Here is a 13,562-nt window from a genome sequence, read left to right as displayed (position 1 = left end):
TGTGTGTGTGTGTGTTGGATTGTCTCATGAATAGTTGTGTGTAAATAATGCACCCTTTAAGTATGAGTTTATGTGTTTCTGTGTGTGTGATTGTGAGAGAGGGAGAGAGATGTGGCACACACGCACACAAATGCACGCACGAACACACGCATGCGACTCATAGACAGGAGCTGAAATAGACACTTATGGACAGGTGTGTGTGTGTGTGTGTGTGTGGTGATTCATATTCTGAAGATGGATGTGTGTGAGAGAGATGATGTTCTGATGATGGAGGTTTTGTGTCTGTGCACGTATCAATGGTGATTAATGCTCTGATGATGATGGTGTGTGTGTCTGTGTGTCAGTGGTGATTAATGTTCCGATGATGGAGGTTCTTCTCTCGTTGCTCTCTAGAGTAAGATCTAAACACAGCAAGTTTATTTCTACAGCACATTTTGTACACAAACGCAATTCAATGTGCTTTACATAAATATAAGCAAAAGCAACATCCAAATGAGAATTAAAAGATACAAATATTAAACAATGCGCACATTTAAAATAATTGAAGCATATTTAATTATGAATAGGCAGTAGATTAAAGTACAGTGAGCTAAATAAAGGTGCAGATTCTGTGCAAGTATTACAAAGACAAAGATAAAGCCAACAGCTGAATTGAAGGCAGTAGAAAATTAGGCAGTTTTGATCTTCTTTTTAAAACAGGTTAGAGTTGGGGCAGATCTGATCCCCATGGGGAGCTGGTTCCAGCAGTGGGCAGCATAACGGCTACATGCCATCTCACTCTGTTAAGTTTCAACTCCTTGAATTATGAAAATGGCTGACCAGCTCCTGCATAAGAAACCTGACAGTTTTATATTCAGCAAATATTTCATATATATATAAATATATATCTATATATACCCAAATATGTAGGGCCCTGGCCATTTACTGACATATAGACAGTAAGTAATACTCTTAATTCAGTTCTGTATCTTACTGGGATCCAGTGCAAGGACCTGAGAATTGGAGTAATATGATCTCTTTTCCTAGTTTTGGTTACACTTTGTGAAATTCTGTGTATCTCTGTCTTTATCTCTCATTCTCCAGTATAATACCAGGAGAGGATATCCCAGGGAAAGGGGTGTATTTGCCCCAACATGAGTTCCAGTGAAGAAGAGAACCATGATGATGAGCCTCTGGGGTAAGACAACAACAACAGCAATTAAAATACTTAAATAATATTTAAATGTATTATTTATTTGTTTCTTTTTGTTTGTTTGTTAATTAGTGTAAAACATCTTTTTTTGTTATTTATTTGTAAGCAAAAAGTTACGAAGTACAAATAAGAGCAGATTATGCAAGTATCTGTGGGTGTGTAGGAATCAACCTGTTAGTATCATTTCTACCTGGCAATGAAAGCTGATTGGTTGAGAGCTGTCTGAGTGTTTTGTTTTCATTTGGCAGCCTATCAGAAAGTAGAACCCAACCCACAGTAGAGCAGGAGTGCGTAGTAACTGGACCAATCAGAGATGAGATAACATTTGTATCTATGTAAAGGCCATTTGTCTCACTCAGATATTTGGCATGGTTGTATTCTACGTCAGTAACTGCAAGCATAATGAAATTGAATCCAACTGAATTTCTAAAAATGCTAACTTTCTATAGTCACTTTTAGCTCAGCTGATGAACACCAATAGGTATGAGAGTTCTGTTCTGACCAGTTTACCCAGACTTTGCTAAAGGTCTCCGGTGGTGTTCAATCAAACCTTAAAATGTTCCTTAACTTGTCTACATCCCAACAGTTGAAAAAAGATTTGAACAGTTTAGTATTTGTAACATTCAAGAAACAAAATAGAAAAAGTGACACCAATGCATTGAGGAAGAAAATAATCATGAAAGCGCTTTATCAGTATACCTGGAGAAACTAAAACATATCAATAATCAGTACGTGTGTGTGTGTGTGTGTGTGTGTGTGTGTGTGTGTGTGTGTGTGTGTGTGTGTGTGTGTGTGTGTGTGTGTGTGTGTGTGTGTGTGTGTGTGTGTGTGTGTGTGTGTGTGTGTGTGTGTGTGTGTGTGTGTGTGTGTGTGTGTGTGTGTGTGTGTGTGTGTGAGTATTTTGTGTAAAATAAAGAATTATGTTCTGACCAGTTTACCCAGACTTTGCTAAAGGTCTCCAGTGGTGGTCAATTAAACGGAGCTGCTCCTTAAAATTTTTAAGGATGTAATGTTTAGTACTTAGTACATGGTATCACTAATTTTTAAGATTGAGGGGTGTGTAATAAGAATACTTATCAGACTGCAGACCGGCTAGAACGTCAATGCGCGGCTGGCATGACTACCCATTAGCCAATCAGAATGCTCGTACTGTCGTTGCCATATAATAATAATTTATATTAATAATTCATTAATAATTGTATCAGTTTGGTATTGGGTTTGGGTTTACATAACATTCATAACATTCCCAGACTACATGCAATTAACAAATCATCAAAATGAAAAATGAAAACAACACATAACAATCAAGAATCAAAATAGAAAAAGTGACACATGTGAATAAATGGAAACTGAAACATATGAATAATTTGAATATGCTTGTGTGTGTGTGTGTGTGTGTGTGTCTGTGTGTGTGTGTGTGTGTGCGTGTGTGTGTGTGAAATACAGCTTCATCCAGCAGAAGAGATCACACTCTCCTGTACCGAGCTGTGTGTCCATGAAGAGTGACCAGTCCATTGATAATCCACCCTGCTTTGCAGACGGAGGTGTTCCTGGTCAGAGGTGAGTAGTATTGAGGACACAGGAAATACAATCATCCATACAGTCATTTGAAGAACACTTGAAAAATAAAAGTGTACCAAAAGTGTTTAACTTGTTTTATGCTAGATATTTTAAGGAGATGGGCAGTTACAGGTATTCCTCTAGATATTTGTCACAACCTGGTCTAGGGATTTAGGATGTGACAGAAAAGTTGCAACAAACGGGCAGACAACGGAATTTCCAAATCACCGTGAATTTATTTACAAGTGAAAATTAAGAATAAATGACGGATCAAAATAAACTTGTGTAATGCATGTGTAAAATGCAGCTCATTCCAGCAGAAGAGATCACACTCTCCTGTACCAAGCTGTGTGTCCATGAAGAGTGACAGGTCCATTGATAATCCACCCTGCTTTGCAGACGGAGGTGTTCCTGCTGGTCAGAGGTGAGTAGTAATGAGGACACAGGAAATACAATCGTCCATACTGTCATTTGAAGAGCACTTGAAAAACAAAAGTGTACCAAAGGTGTTTGTCCTGCTGATAACTTTGTGAGAGTCCTGTGCGCGTGTTTGTGTGAAATACAGCTTCATCCAGCAGAAGAGATCACACTCTCCTGTACCAAGCTGTGTGTCCATGAAGAGTGACCAGTCCATTGATAATCCACCCTGCTTTGCAGAAGGAGGTGTTCCTGCTGGTCAGAGGTGAGTAGTAATGAGGACTTTACACAGGAAATACAATCGTCCATACAGTCATTTGAAGAACACTTGAAAAATAAAAGTGTTCCAAGGTGTTTTACTTGTTTTATGCTAGATATTTTTTATGAGATTGGCAGTTCTAGGTATCCCTTTAAAGTCTAGTATCTACAGTATCTAGATATTAAAGGAGACAGACATAATGAATTGATAGACAATGATAACCTTCACATTGTCTTTAGCAGCTAAGCCCCCCCAAGGGTGAAATCCTAGAACTGATCTTGTGAACCATTTCAGAATATTTTTTGTAGGTTTCAAGAAAATGTAGTAGTGATTATTGCAGTACCTCCATTTTGTCAGAAGAGCGCAGTCTGTCACAGACCACAGACTGACTTTGTAATGTCAGACTTTGCTGTTCAAATCAAAATGGCTTCACCAGTAAATGAATAGAGTGAAAGAAACATCTTCAAAGTCACACTGTGGAAATAGTGTATATCAAATGAGATATTTTCCCCTTGAATTATTTTAAATCAATAATATTCCTTGAAATTGCATGACATGTTATGGCAAAGTATTGCAGAGGAAAATATTTTGACTGTAGTGATTTTTTGGTTTAACATGTCCTGCTGATAACTTTGTGAGTGTCCTGTGCGTGTGTGTGTGTGTGTGTGTATGTATGTGTGTGTGTGTGTGTGTGTGTGTGTGTGTGTGTGTGTGTGTGTGTGTGTGTGTGTGTGTGTGTGTGTGTGAAATACAGCTTCATCCAGCAGAAGAGATCACACTCTCCTGTACCAAGCTGTGTGTCCATGAAGAGTGACCAGTCCATTGATCATCCACCCTGCTTTGCAGACGGATGTGTTCCTGCTGGTCAGAGGTGAGTAGTAATGAGGACTTTACACAGGAAATACAATCGTCCATACAGTCATTTGAAAAACACTTGAAAAATAAAAGTGTACCAAAGGTGTTTGACTTGTTTTATGCTAGATATTTTTATGAGATGGGCAGTTATAGGTATCCCTTTTAAATCTAGCATCTACAGTATCTAGATATTTGTCACAACCTGGTCTAGGGATTTAGGATGTGACAGAAAAGTTGCAACAAACGGGCAGACAACGGAAGTCCAAATCACCGTGAATTTATTTACAAGTGAAAAATAAGAATAAATGACGGATCAAAAAAAAAACTCAGCGTGCCAAAACAAAAACACAAGGCCTCAACAATCGGCCTCCACAGCCTGGCACTCTCTCCCAAACTCTCACTCCGGCGAGTAGCGCACCCGATGATCATGGCCAAAGCCCGAGGCTGGGGTTTAGCGGGACAGAGGTGTTAGTGGCGTGGCAGACGACAAGAATGAGCGATTCCCCAAAGCACGGCCTAGAGTGATGTCATCGGCTGCTTTTAAAGGATCGGGACCTCTAACCGTCCAATCGGATCAGAGCCCCAATCTGCTGCACGCCAACCCGCCTGAAAACAAATTATCAAAATGAAAAATGAAAACAACACGTAACAATCAAGAATCAAAATAGAAAAAATGACACATGTGAATAAATGGAAACTGAAACATATGAATAATTAGAATGTGCTTGTGTTTGTGTGTGTGTGTGTGTGTGTGTGTGTGTGTGTGTGTGTGTGTGTGTGTGTGTGTGTGTGTGTGTGTGTGTGTGTGTGTGTGTGTGTGTGTGTGTGTGTGTGTGTGTGTGTGTGTGTGTGTGAAATACAGCTTCATCCAGCAGAAGAGATCACACTCTCCTGTACCGAGCTGTGTGTCCATGAAGAGTGACCAGTCCATTGATAATCCACCCTGCTTTGCAGACGGAGGTGTTCCTGCTGGTCAGAGGTGAGTAGTAATGAGGACACAGGAAATACAATCATCCATACAGTCATTTGAAGAACACTTGAAAAATAAAAGTGTACCAAAGGTGTTTGACTTGTTTTATGCTAGATATTTTTAGGAGATGGGCAGTTATAGGTATCCCTTTAAAGGCACCCAGTGCAACTTTCGAGGCTTTAAAATAAACATTAAATTTCTAGTCTTTTTTACACGTAGTAAGTTTCAATAACTCCATACTATTACATATCGACATTAAAGGAGCAAAGATGAGACGTCGTTGTGTGGTGAGAACTGATAGAAAATCGTAAACAATAACAATCGCCGCCATTTTCCCCCCAAATCTTTATTTATTGGTGCCACCAATAAATAAAGCAGGATTCCAGTCAATGGAAAAATGGCCTCTCCCTACCGGCGATTGTTGTTGTTTACGATTTTCTATCAGTTCTCACCACACAACGACGTCTCATCTTTGCTCCTTGAATGTCGATATGTAATGGTATGGAGTTATTGCAACTTACTACGTGTAAAAATGACTAGAAATTGAATGTTTATTTTTCGAGTCTCAAGCCTATAAAGTTGCACTGGGTGCCTTTAAAATCTAGTATCTACAGTATCTACAGTAGATATTAAAGGAGACAGACAACATTAATTGAATGACAATGTTAACCTTCACATTGTCATTAGCAGCTAAGCCCCCCCAAGGGTGAAATCCAAGAACTGATCTTGTGAACCATTTCAGTAGATTTTGTGTAGGTTTCATAAAGATGTAGTCTGTCACAGACCACAGACTGACTTTGTAATGTCGGACTTTGCTGTTCAAATCAAAATGGCTTCATCAATAAATGAATAGAGTGAAAGAAACATCTTCAAAGTCACCATGTGGAAATAGTGTAAATCAAATGAGATATGTTCCCCTTGAATTATTTTAAATCAATAATATTCCTTGAAATTGCAGAACATGTTATGGCAAAGTATTGAAGATAATTCTTTTTTGACTGTAGTGATTTTTTGGTTTTACATGTCCTGCTGATAACTTTGTGAGTGTCCTGTGCGTGTGTGTGTGTGTGTTTGTTTGTGTGTGTGTGTGTATGTATGTGTATGTGTGTGTGTGTGTGTGTGTGTGTGTGCGTGTGTGTGTGAAAAACAGCCTCATCCAGCAGAAGAGATCACACTCTCCTGTACCAAGCTGTGTGTCCATGAAGAGTGACCAGTCCATTGATAATCCACCCTGCTTTGCAGAAGGAGGTGTTCCTGCTGGTCAGAGGTTAGTAGTAATGAGGACTTTACACAGGAAATACATACATTCATCCATACAATCATTTAGGAACACCGGAAGTTTAAAAGTGTACCAAAGGTGTTTGACTTGTCTTTTGTGCTGGATATTTATATGAGGTGGGCAGTTCTTTTTTTTTTTTTATTCCAATTTTTCAGCCCTGACAAGTTAACATTATATGTATACAGAATGTTTGACGTGTAACGATGTCTGTTTGTGTGTGTCTGTGTGTGCGCACTCGTGTGTGTGTGCGTGTGTGTGTGTGTGTGTGTGTGTTTGTGTGTGTGTGTGTGTGTGTGTGTGTGTGTGTGTTTGTGTGTGTGTGTGAAATACAGCCTCATCCGGCAGAGGAAATCAAAGAGATCTCACCTTCCTGTACCAAGCTGTGTATCCATGAAGAGTGACCAGTCCATGGATCCTCGACCAATCTTAGCAGAAGGAGGTGTTCCTGCAGGTCAGAGGTGAGTAGTAATGAGGACTTTCCACTGGAAATACAATCATCCATACGGTCATTTGAAGTTCCTTCTGAAGTATAAAAGTGTACAAATGAGTTTGACTTGTCTTTTAAAGTAGACATTTATTTGAGATTGGCAGTTCAAGATATTTTTATTTTGTCTTCAGCCCTGAAAAGCAAACATTATACGTTCAGAAAATGTTTGACCTGTAAACCGAGACTGACATAGTTACTCTAATGCCTCGGTACCCAAACTGGGGTATGCGTACCCCCAGGAGTACGCGAAGTGGTTCAGGGGGTACACGGGGAGAAAATGTCCGCGATAGTGGAAAACGGACATCATTTTTGGAATGTACCCTTTGAAACAGAATTGCAACTTTCAGACAGAAACATCATTTTATGCATAAAAATCGCCCAAATGTCCTTGTATTTTGCCATGCAAGGCCGTATTTCTTTCTCATAAACAACAATCGTGACGATAAACAAGCATTAATTAGAAAAGAAAACCACTGAGAAAATGTCACGTCTGTGCTGAACTCTGCTCCGGCCACGCCCTCCTGTTCAACAGTTGACACACACACAAATGAATTTGCTCATCTTCCCAATTGCCTGCAAATAATGTTTTTTTAGTCTTCTGTTCTGTTGATGGCTGGCAAATAAAAGGAATTATTCTATCCCAATTATCAGAGACTCAGTCAAAGTGATGAATAACCAAAGTTCAGGTTTATTCTTGCAATGGCGGCCACCAAAGGAGAGAAAGAGACAGATTTCACTGCCAGAGTTACACCTTGTCTCTTTTCACTAATTTTCTCTTGGGTGTCACTGGCTTTTAAACTCTTGTCAAACAACAGTGGGGGGGGATCCCTTCAATGCTAATTATTATTTGTCACGGGGTCTGGGATGCCATTTGTTCACGGAGGACAGGCTGACGCAGAGGTGTCAACCTTCCTGCAGTGATCTGTGGTCAAAATTACTTATAGACAACTGGAGTGGTACTGCAGATTTATTCACGATACAGGAAGCATTGTTATAAGCATTACATGTTCATGAAATATTCAATAACAATGCCCATCTATCTCTGGGCAAACTCAGCTCTTATACCTAAAACCCCTCCCTCGTACTCTTACACTGTGGCCACCTCTTCTCCCCAGAGATAAGACTATTTACATAGGATCCCCTTACCTCCAAGCCCTGGGTGACTCTCTTGCTCATAAAAACCTTTCCCAACAGGTCAGACAGAATACATGGCCACACTAAGTTACCAGTTCAATTCATGTTATACTATGGAATCCTATTCTAACCAAATTAATTAAATGTGAAACAGATACATTTCATCCCACAGATCAAATAATCAAAGTCTATTCATGAGACTAAGAGAATCTTGACCATATGGTCAAGTCCATTACACACATGAGAGCTATCAACTTCCAATGTTTTCTTCAAATAACAATACAATTACAACTTGGGATGAGATATATTGAATTATTGTCTATGGAATATGTTTTATAAACTCTTAATTCCTGGTACATATCACAAACAACAACCTTAGAAGGTTTGGGTCACTTGTGGCACAGTTTGTTCACTCATTTTAAGCCATCAATCTACCTCAGGGTGAACAAAATGAGCCGAAACGGAATAAAACGGGGGTGTTCAATCAAACACAGCTGTTCCTTGAAATGTCTAAATCCAAATAGTAAAACAAAATTTGGTAATTATTTCTACAGTTTGGTATTTTGTTTACACACATTTTTCATAACTCTCCCAGACTACATGCAATTAACAAATACAACCACATTTTAACAAATTAAAAATTAAAAAAGAGAACAACACGTAACAATCAAGAAACAAAATAGGAAAGTGACACATGTGAATTCATGGATAGAAAAAAAATATCCTGAAAGAACTATTAAAGTATCCGGAGATTAAAAAAACTATCAATAATCAGAAAATGTTTGTGTTGGTGTTATTTAATAATTGTTCTTATTTGCACACACAGAGACCAACCTGGTTCAGTAAATTTTGAAATGCAGCAGATCCACAAATCCCATCTTCAGCAGAAGTTTCGGTGTCTGACTGAGGGAATCACAAAGCAAGGAAATCCCACACCCCTCAGTAAGATCTACACAGAGCTCTACATCACAGAGGGGGGTAGAGGAGAGGTCAATGATGAACATGAGGTCAGACAGATAGAGAGATCATCCAGGAGAGAAGCAGCACCAGACACACCAATCAACTGCAATGACATCTTTAAACCTTTACCTGGACAAGACAAACCCATCAGAACAGTGCTGACTAAGGGAGTGGCTGGCATTGGAAAAACAGTCTCTGTGCAGAAGTTCATTCTTGACTGGGCTGAAGAAAAAGCCAATCAGGATGTTCACTTCATATTTCCTCTCCCTTTCCGAGAGCTGAACCTGATGAAGGGGCAAAAACTCAGTCTGGTGGATTTCATTAAGCACTTCTCCCCAGAAACAGGAAATCACGCAATATTCACCAGTTCAAAGCACAGAGTCATGTTCGTCTTTGATGGTCTGGATGAGTGTCGACTTCCTCTAGATTTCAACTCCAACCCAAGGTGTTGTGATGTGTCGGAGCCAGCCTCAGTGGACGTGCTGCTGACAAACCTTATCGAGGGAAATCTGCTTCCCTCTGCTCTCCTCTGGATCACCACCCGACCTGCAGCAGCCAATCAGATCCCTCCTGAGTGTATGGACCAGGTGACAGAAATAAGGGGATTCAGCGACCCACAGAAAGAGGAGTACTTCAGGAAGAAAATCAGTGATGAGAAACTGGCCAGCAGAACCGTCACACACCTGAAGTCATCCAGGAGCCTCTACATCATGTGTCACATTCCAGTCTTCTGCTGGATTACCGGCACTGTTGTGGAGAAAACATCAGATGAATCAGGGAGTGTAAAAATGCCCAGGACTCTCACTCAAATGTACACACACTTCCTGATCATTCAGACAAGCATAACAAATGAAAAGTACACAGTGAGAAATGAGAGAGGTGAAGAGATGATTTTCAAACTGGGGAAACTGGCTTTCCAACAGCTGGAGAAGGGCAATCTGATCTTCTATGAGGAAGACCTGAGAGAGTGTGGCATTGATGTAACAAAAGCATCAGTGTACTCAGGAGTGTGTACTCAGATCTTCAGAGAGGAGGCTGAGCTGTACCAGGGGAAGGTTTTCAGCTTTGTGCATCTGAGCATTCAGGAGTTTCTCGCAGCTTTATATGTGTTCCTGCGCTTCAGCAACAGAGAAAGAAACACGCCTGACCAACAGCAAACCTCTCAGCTCTCTGCTCTGTTCAGAGCTGCAACACTTCATGACCTACACACATTTGCAGTGGATCTGGCCTTACAGAGTAAGAATGGCAACCTCGACCTTTTCCTCCGCTTCCTTCTGGGCCTCTCACTGGAGTCCAATCAGAATCTCTTAAGACACCTTCTGCCACAGACAAGAAGCCAATCACAGAGCTCAGAGGAAACGGTCCAGTGTGTCAAACAGAAGATCAGAGATCAGAATAAATCAGACAGAAAGATCAACCTGTTCTACTGTCTGAATGAGCTGAATCACCATGCTGTAGTTGAGGTCATTGACAGAAGCTCAGGAGCTCTGTCTGTACACATGCTCTTACCAGCAGAGTGGGACACTGGGACATTTAAGCTTAAGATTTCAGCAGAGCAGCTGGATGGGTTTGACCTGCAGAAGTACATAAAGACACCAGAGGAAGATCTCAGTGAACTCCTCAGTCCTGATGAAGTTCTGAAGAAGCTGGTGCCAGTGGTCACATCTTCCACATCAGCTGAGTGAGTAAAACACTTGTGTGTGTGTGTGTGTGTGTGTGTGTGTGTGTGTGTGTGTGTGTGTGTGTGTGTGTGTGTGTGTGTGTGTGTGTGTGTGTGTGTGTGTGTGTGTGTGTGTGTGTATGATATTTCTAAGCAAGTTTTTAAGTAGACATCACATTGTCAATATGGTAAAAAAAAAAACGTATTCCCTGAGTTCCCTGGTTTTTGTTCCTGGTAATTGAACTGCCATGATAAGAGAACATTTCTCCTAAACTGAGAGTAGAGCAAACACTCCTGACTGCAGTTCATACCTCACATCAGTCTTGTATGGATTGAAGGTCAAACACTAATATATATGACAGTATATTATAGTATATTATTGGTGTTTTCTATGGGTAACTTAACATTAAGCTCATTTTAAGACTGTTTAAGATGTTGTTGCCGTATGTGTGTGTATATATATATTTTTAACTGTATATGTATATATGTGTGTCTGTGTTTGTGTGTGTGTGTGTGTGTGTGTGTGTGTATGTGTTTGTGTGTACCACTGAGTGTGCGGGGGGTGATTAATATTCAGGTGTATCATGATGTTTCTCCCAGGCTGCATCGCTGTAACCTGACTGAGAAGAGCTGTTCCTATCTGGCCTCTGCCCTGACCTCACACTCCTCAAGTCTCACACAGCTGAACCTGCATGTCAATAAGCTGCTGGGAGACTCAGGAGTGAAACTTTTATGTTATGGTCTTTCTCATCAAAACTGCAAACTGGAGAAACTGAAGTAAGTATCATTTCATGTTGTTTGTGTGTGTGTGTGTGTGTGTGTTTGTGTGTGTGTACCACTGAGTGTGCGTGGGGATAGAGGACTGATGATTAATATTCAGATGTATCATGGTGTTTCTCCCAGGCTGAATGGCTGTAACCTGACTGAGAAGAGCTGTTCCTATCTGGCCTCAGCCCTGACCTCACACTCCTCAAGTCTCACATGGCTGGAGCTGAGTACCAATACGCTGCTGGGAGACTCAGGAGTGGAATTTTTATGTTCTGCTCTTTCTCATCAAAACTGCAAGCTGAAGGCACTAGCGTGAGCATCATTCCTTGTAGTGTGTATGTGTGTGTGTGTGTGTGTGTGGGGGGGGGGGGGGGCAGGGGAATTCAATATTAATAATATGAAGGTATTTGGATGAATTGTATTTATGTTGGTGCTGTTTTCCTTTTGAGGTTATATGAGACAGAGCTTCTGAAGCATCTAGGCCAGGGGTACTCAATAGGCGGACCGTGGTCCGGATCCGGACCCAAACGCAATCAAATTTGGACCGAAGCCAAATTCAACATTCTAATTTAATCATGATCCAAGCGAATTTTCATTGTGCGTGATTTTGCGCTTTATATATTTATCCTACTCAATGTTTCTATCTTCCGTGTCCAATCCAGAGGTCCAATCAGGAGCTGTAATAACAACATCACTATGACAACTCTCTCACTCAATGTTGGCCGCAAGCTCACTGTGGGTCACGCAGGTTGTGTGTGTCAATGGCAACAACGTGGGCAGTTGGATTTGTGAACGGTTTCTTTTCCTAGCAAACGAAAATCATGGCGTGCTTTAAACTCAACAAAAAACGAAAAGAATCCAAAAATCGCGAATTTGACAAGTATGCATTTCAGACAGGAAACTCTCAGAATAAGTAAAAGATTTTATTAATGTAAGTACAAGGTAGTATGTTTGGTCATGGCGCCCTAGATCTGCTCAAGCTGCTGCTGCAAGATAAGTTGCACATTGCAACTGCTGCATCAAGATAAGTTGCACATTGCAACTGCTGCACAAGATAAAGCTGCACATTGCAACTGCTGCTTAAACACAATTTACACTGTAAATTATTGCCACAATAAATACAAGTAGGATTTAACGAAAAACCCCTTTAACTATAAGCAGATCTAGACAGGTGGAGCTGGGGAGGAGGAGGGAGCAAATAAGCTGCGTCATACTCAAGACTGAGTGAGCCTGGAGCCCTGAGGATTTAAACTAGCGCGGGCGTATGAGAGCGAAGGTGATTGGATAGGTTGTGTTGTCACTAATTAGGGGCATCTCTCCCGTTTCCTGTATGAACTTGGTCATTTGTGCTGCTTGTGGGGAGCACACCGATGTGTTTAATCTGCAACGAGATGGTTGCCCTTCCCAAAAGTGGTAACGTGAAACGTCACTATGAAACAAAGCATGCACCCTGTGTGTGTGTGTGTGTGTGTGTGTGTGTGTGTGAGAGAGTGTGTGTTTGTGAGAGTGTGTGTGTGTGTGTGTGTGTGTGTGTGTGTGTGTGTGTGTGTGTGTGTGTGTGTGTGTGTGTGTGAATATTGGTGGCCATGTGTGTGTGTGTGTGTGTGTGTGTGTGTGTGTATGTGTGTGTGTGTGTGTGTGTGTGTGTGTGTGTGTGTGTGTATGAGTTTATCAGTGCGTGTGTGTTTCCCTGAGTGAGTGTGTTTGTGTGTGTGAGTGTGTGTCCCTGATCCCCCAATTACATCACAGTGTTTTACTAGTGAAGGAGCAGACAGTTAAACTACTTTAGCAACATTACAGTATTTTGGTGCTTTATTTGGTGGTTGAATGACACAGACCTTCAGTTATTCTATATGCACTGTACATCTCTCTCTCTCTCTGTGTGTGTGTGTGTGTGTGTGTGTGTGTGTGTGTGTGTGTGTGTGTGTGTGTGTGTGTGTGTGTGTGTGTGTGTGAGAGTGTGAGTGTGTGTGTGAGAGAGAGAGAGAGAGTGTAAGTGAATTACTAATAATATTTAGGGA

General features: G+C 40.9%; 1 protein-coding gene across 1 annotated transcript; it reads left to right on the top strand.

Moving 5' to 3' along the window:
- Positions 1–1,133: 1,133 nt before the first annotated feature.
- On the top strand, positions 1,134–11,857 carry LOC308369976 (NACHT, LRR and PYD domains-containing protein 3-like; the record flags this gene model as incomplete). Its single annotated transcript, XM_080844535.1, has 7 exons — positions 1,134–1,177; positions 3,318–3,434; positions 6,404–6,466; positions 6,865–6,990; positions 8,980–10,794; positions 11,374–11,550; positions 11,677–11,857. 7 exons carry the CDS (start codon positions 1,134–1,136, stop codon positions 11,855–11,857), a joined length of 2,523 nt encoding a protein of 840 aa, XP_080700661.1.
- Between the last annotated feature and the right edge of the window lie 1,705 nt (positions 11,858–13,562).

Source organism: Sprattus sprattus (assembly GCF_963457725.1).
Source record: "Sprattus sprattus genome assembly, chromosome: 9".
NCBI lineage: Eukaryota > Metazoa > Chordata > Actinopteri > Clupeiformes > Clupeidae > Sprattus > Sprattus sprattus.
Note: the sequence above shows the minus strand (reverse complement) of the source record. Positions and strands in the feature narration are given on the sequence as shown.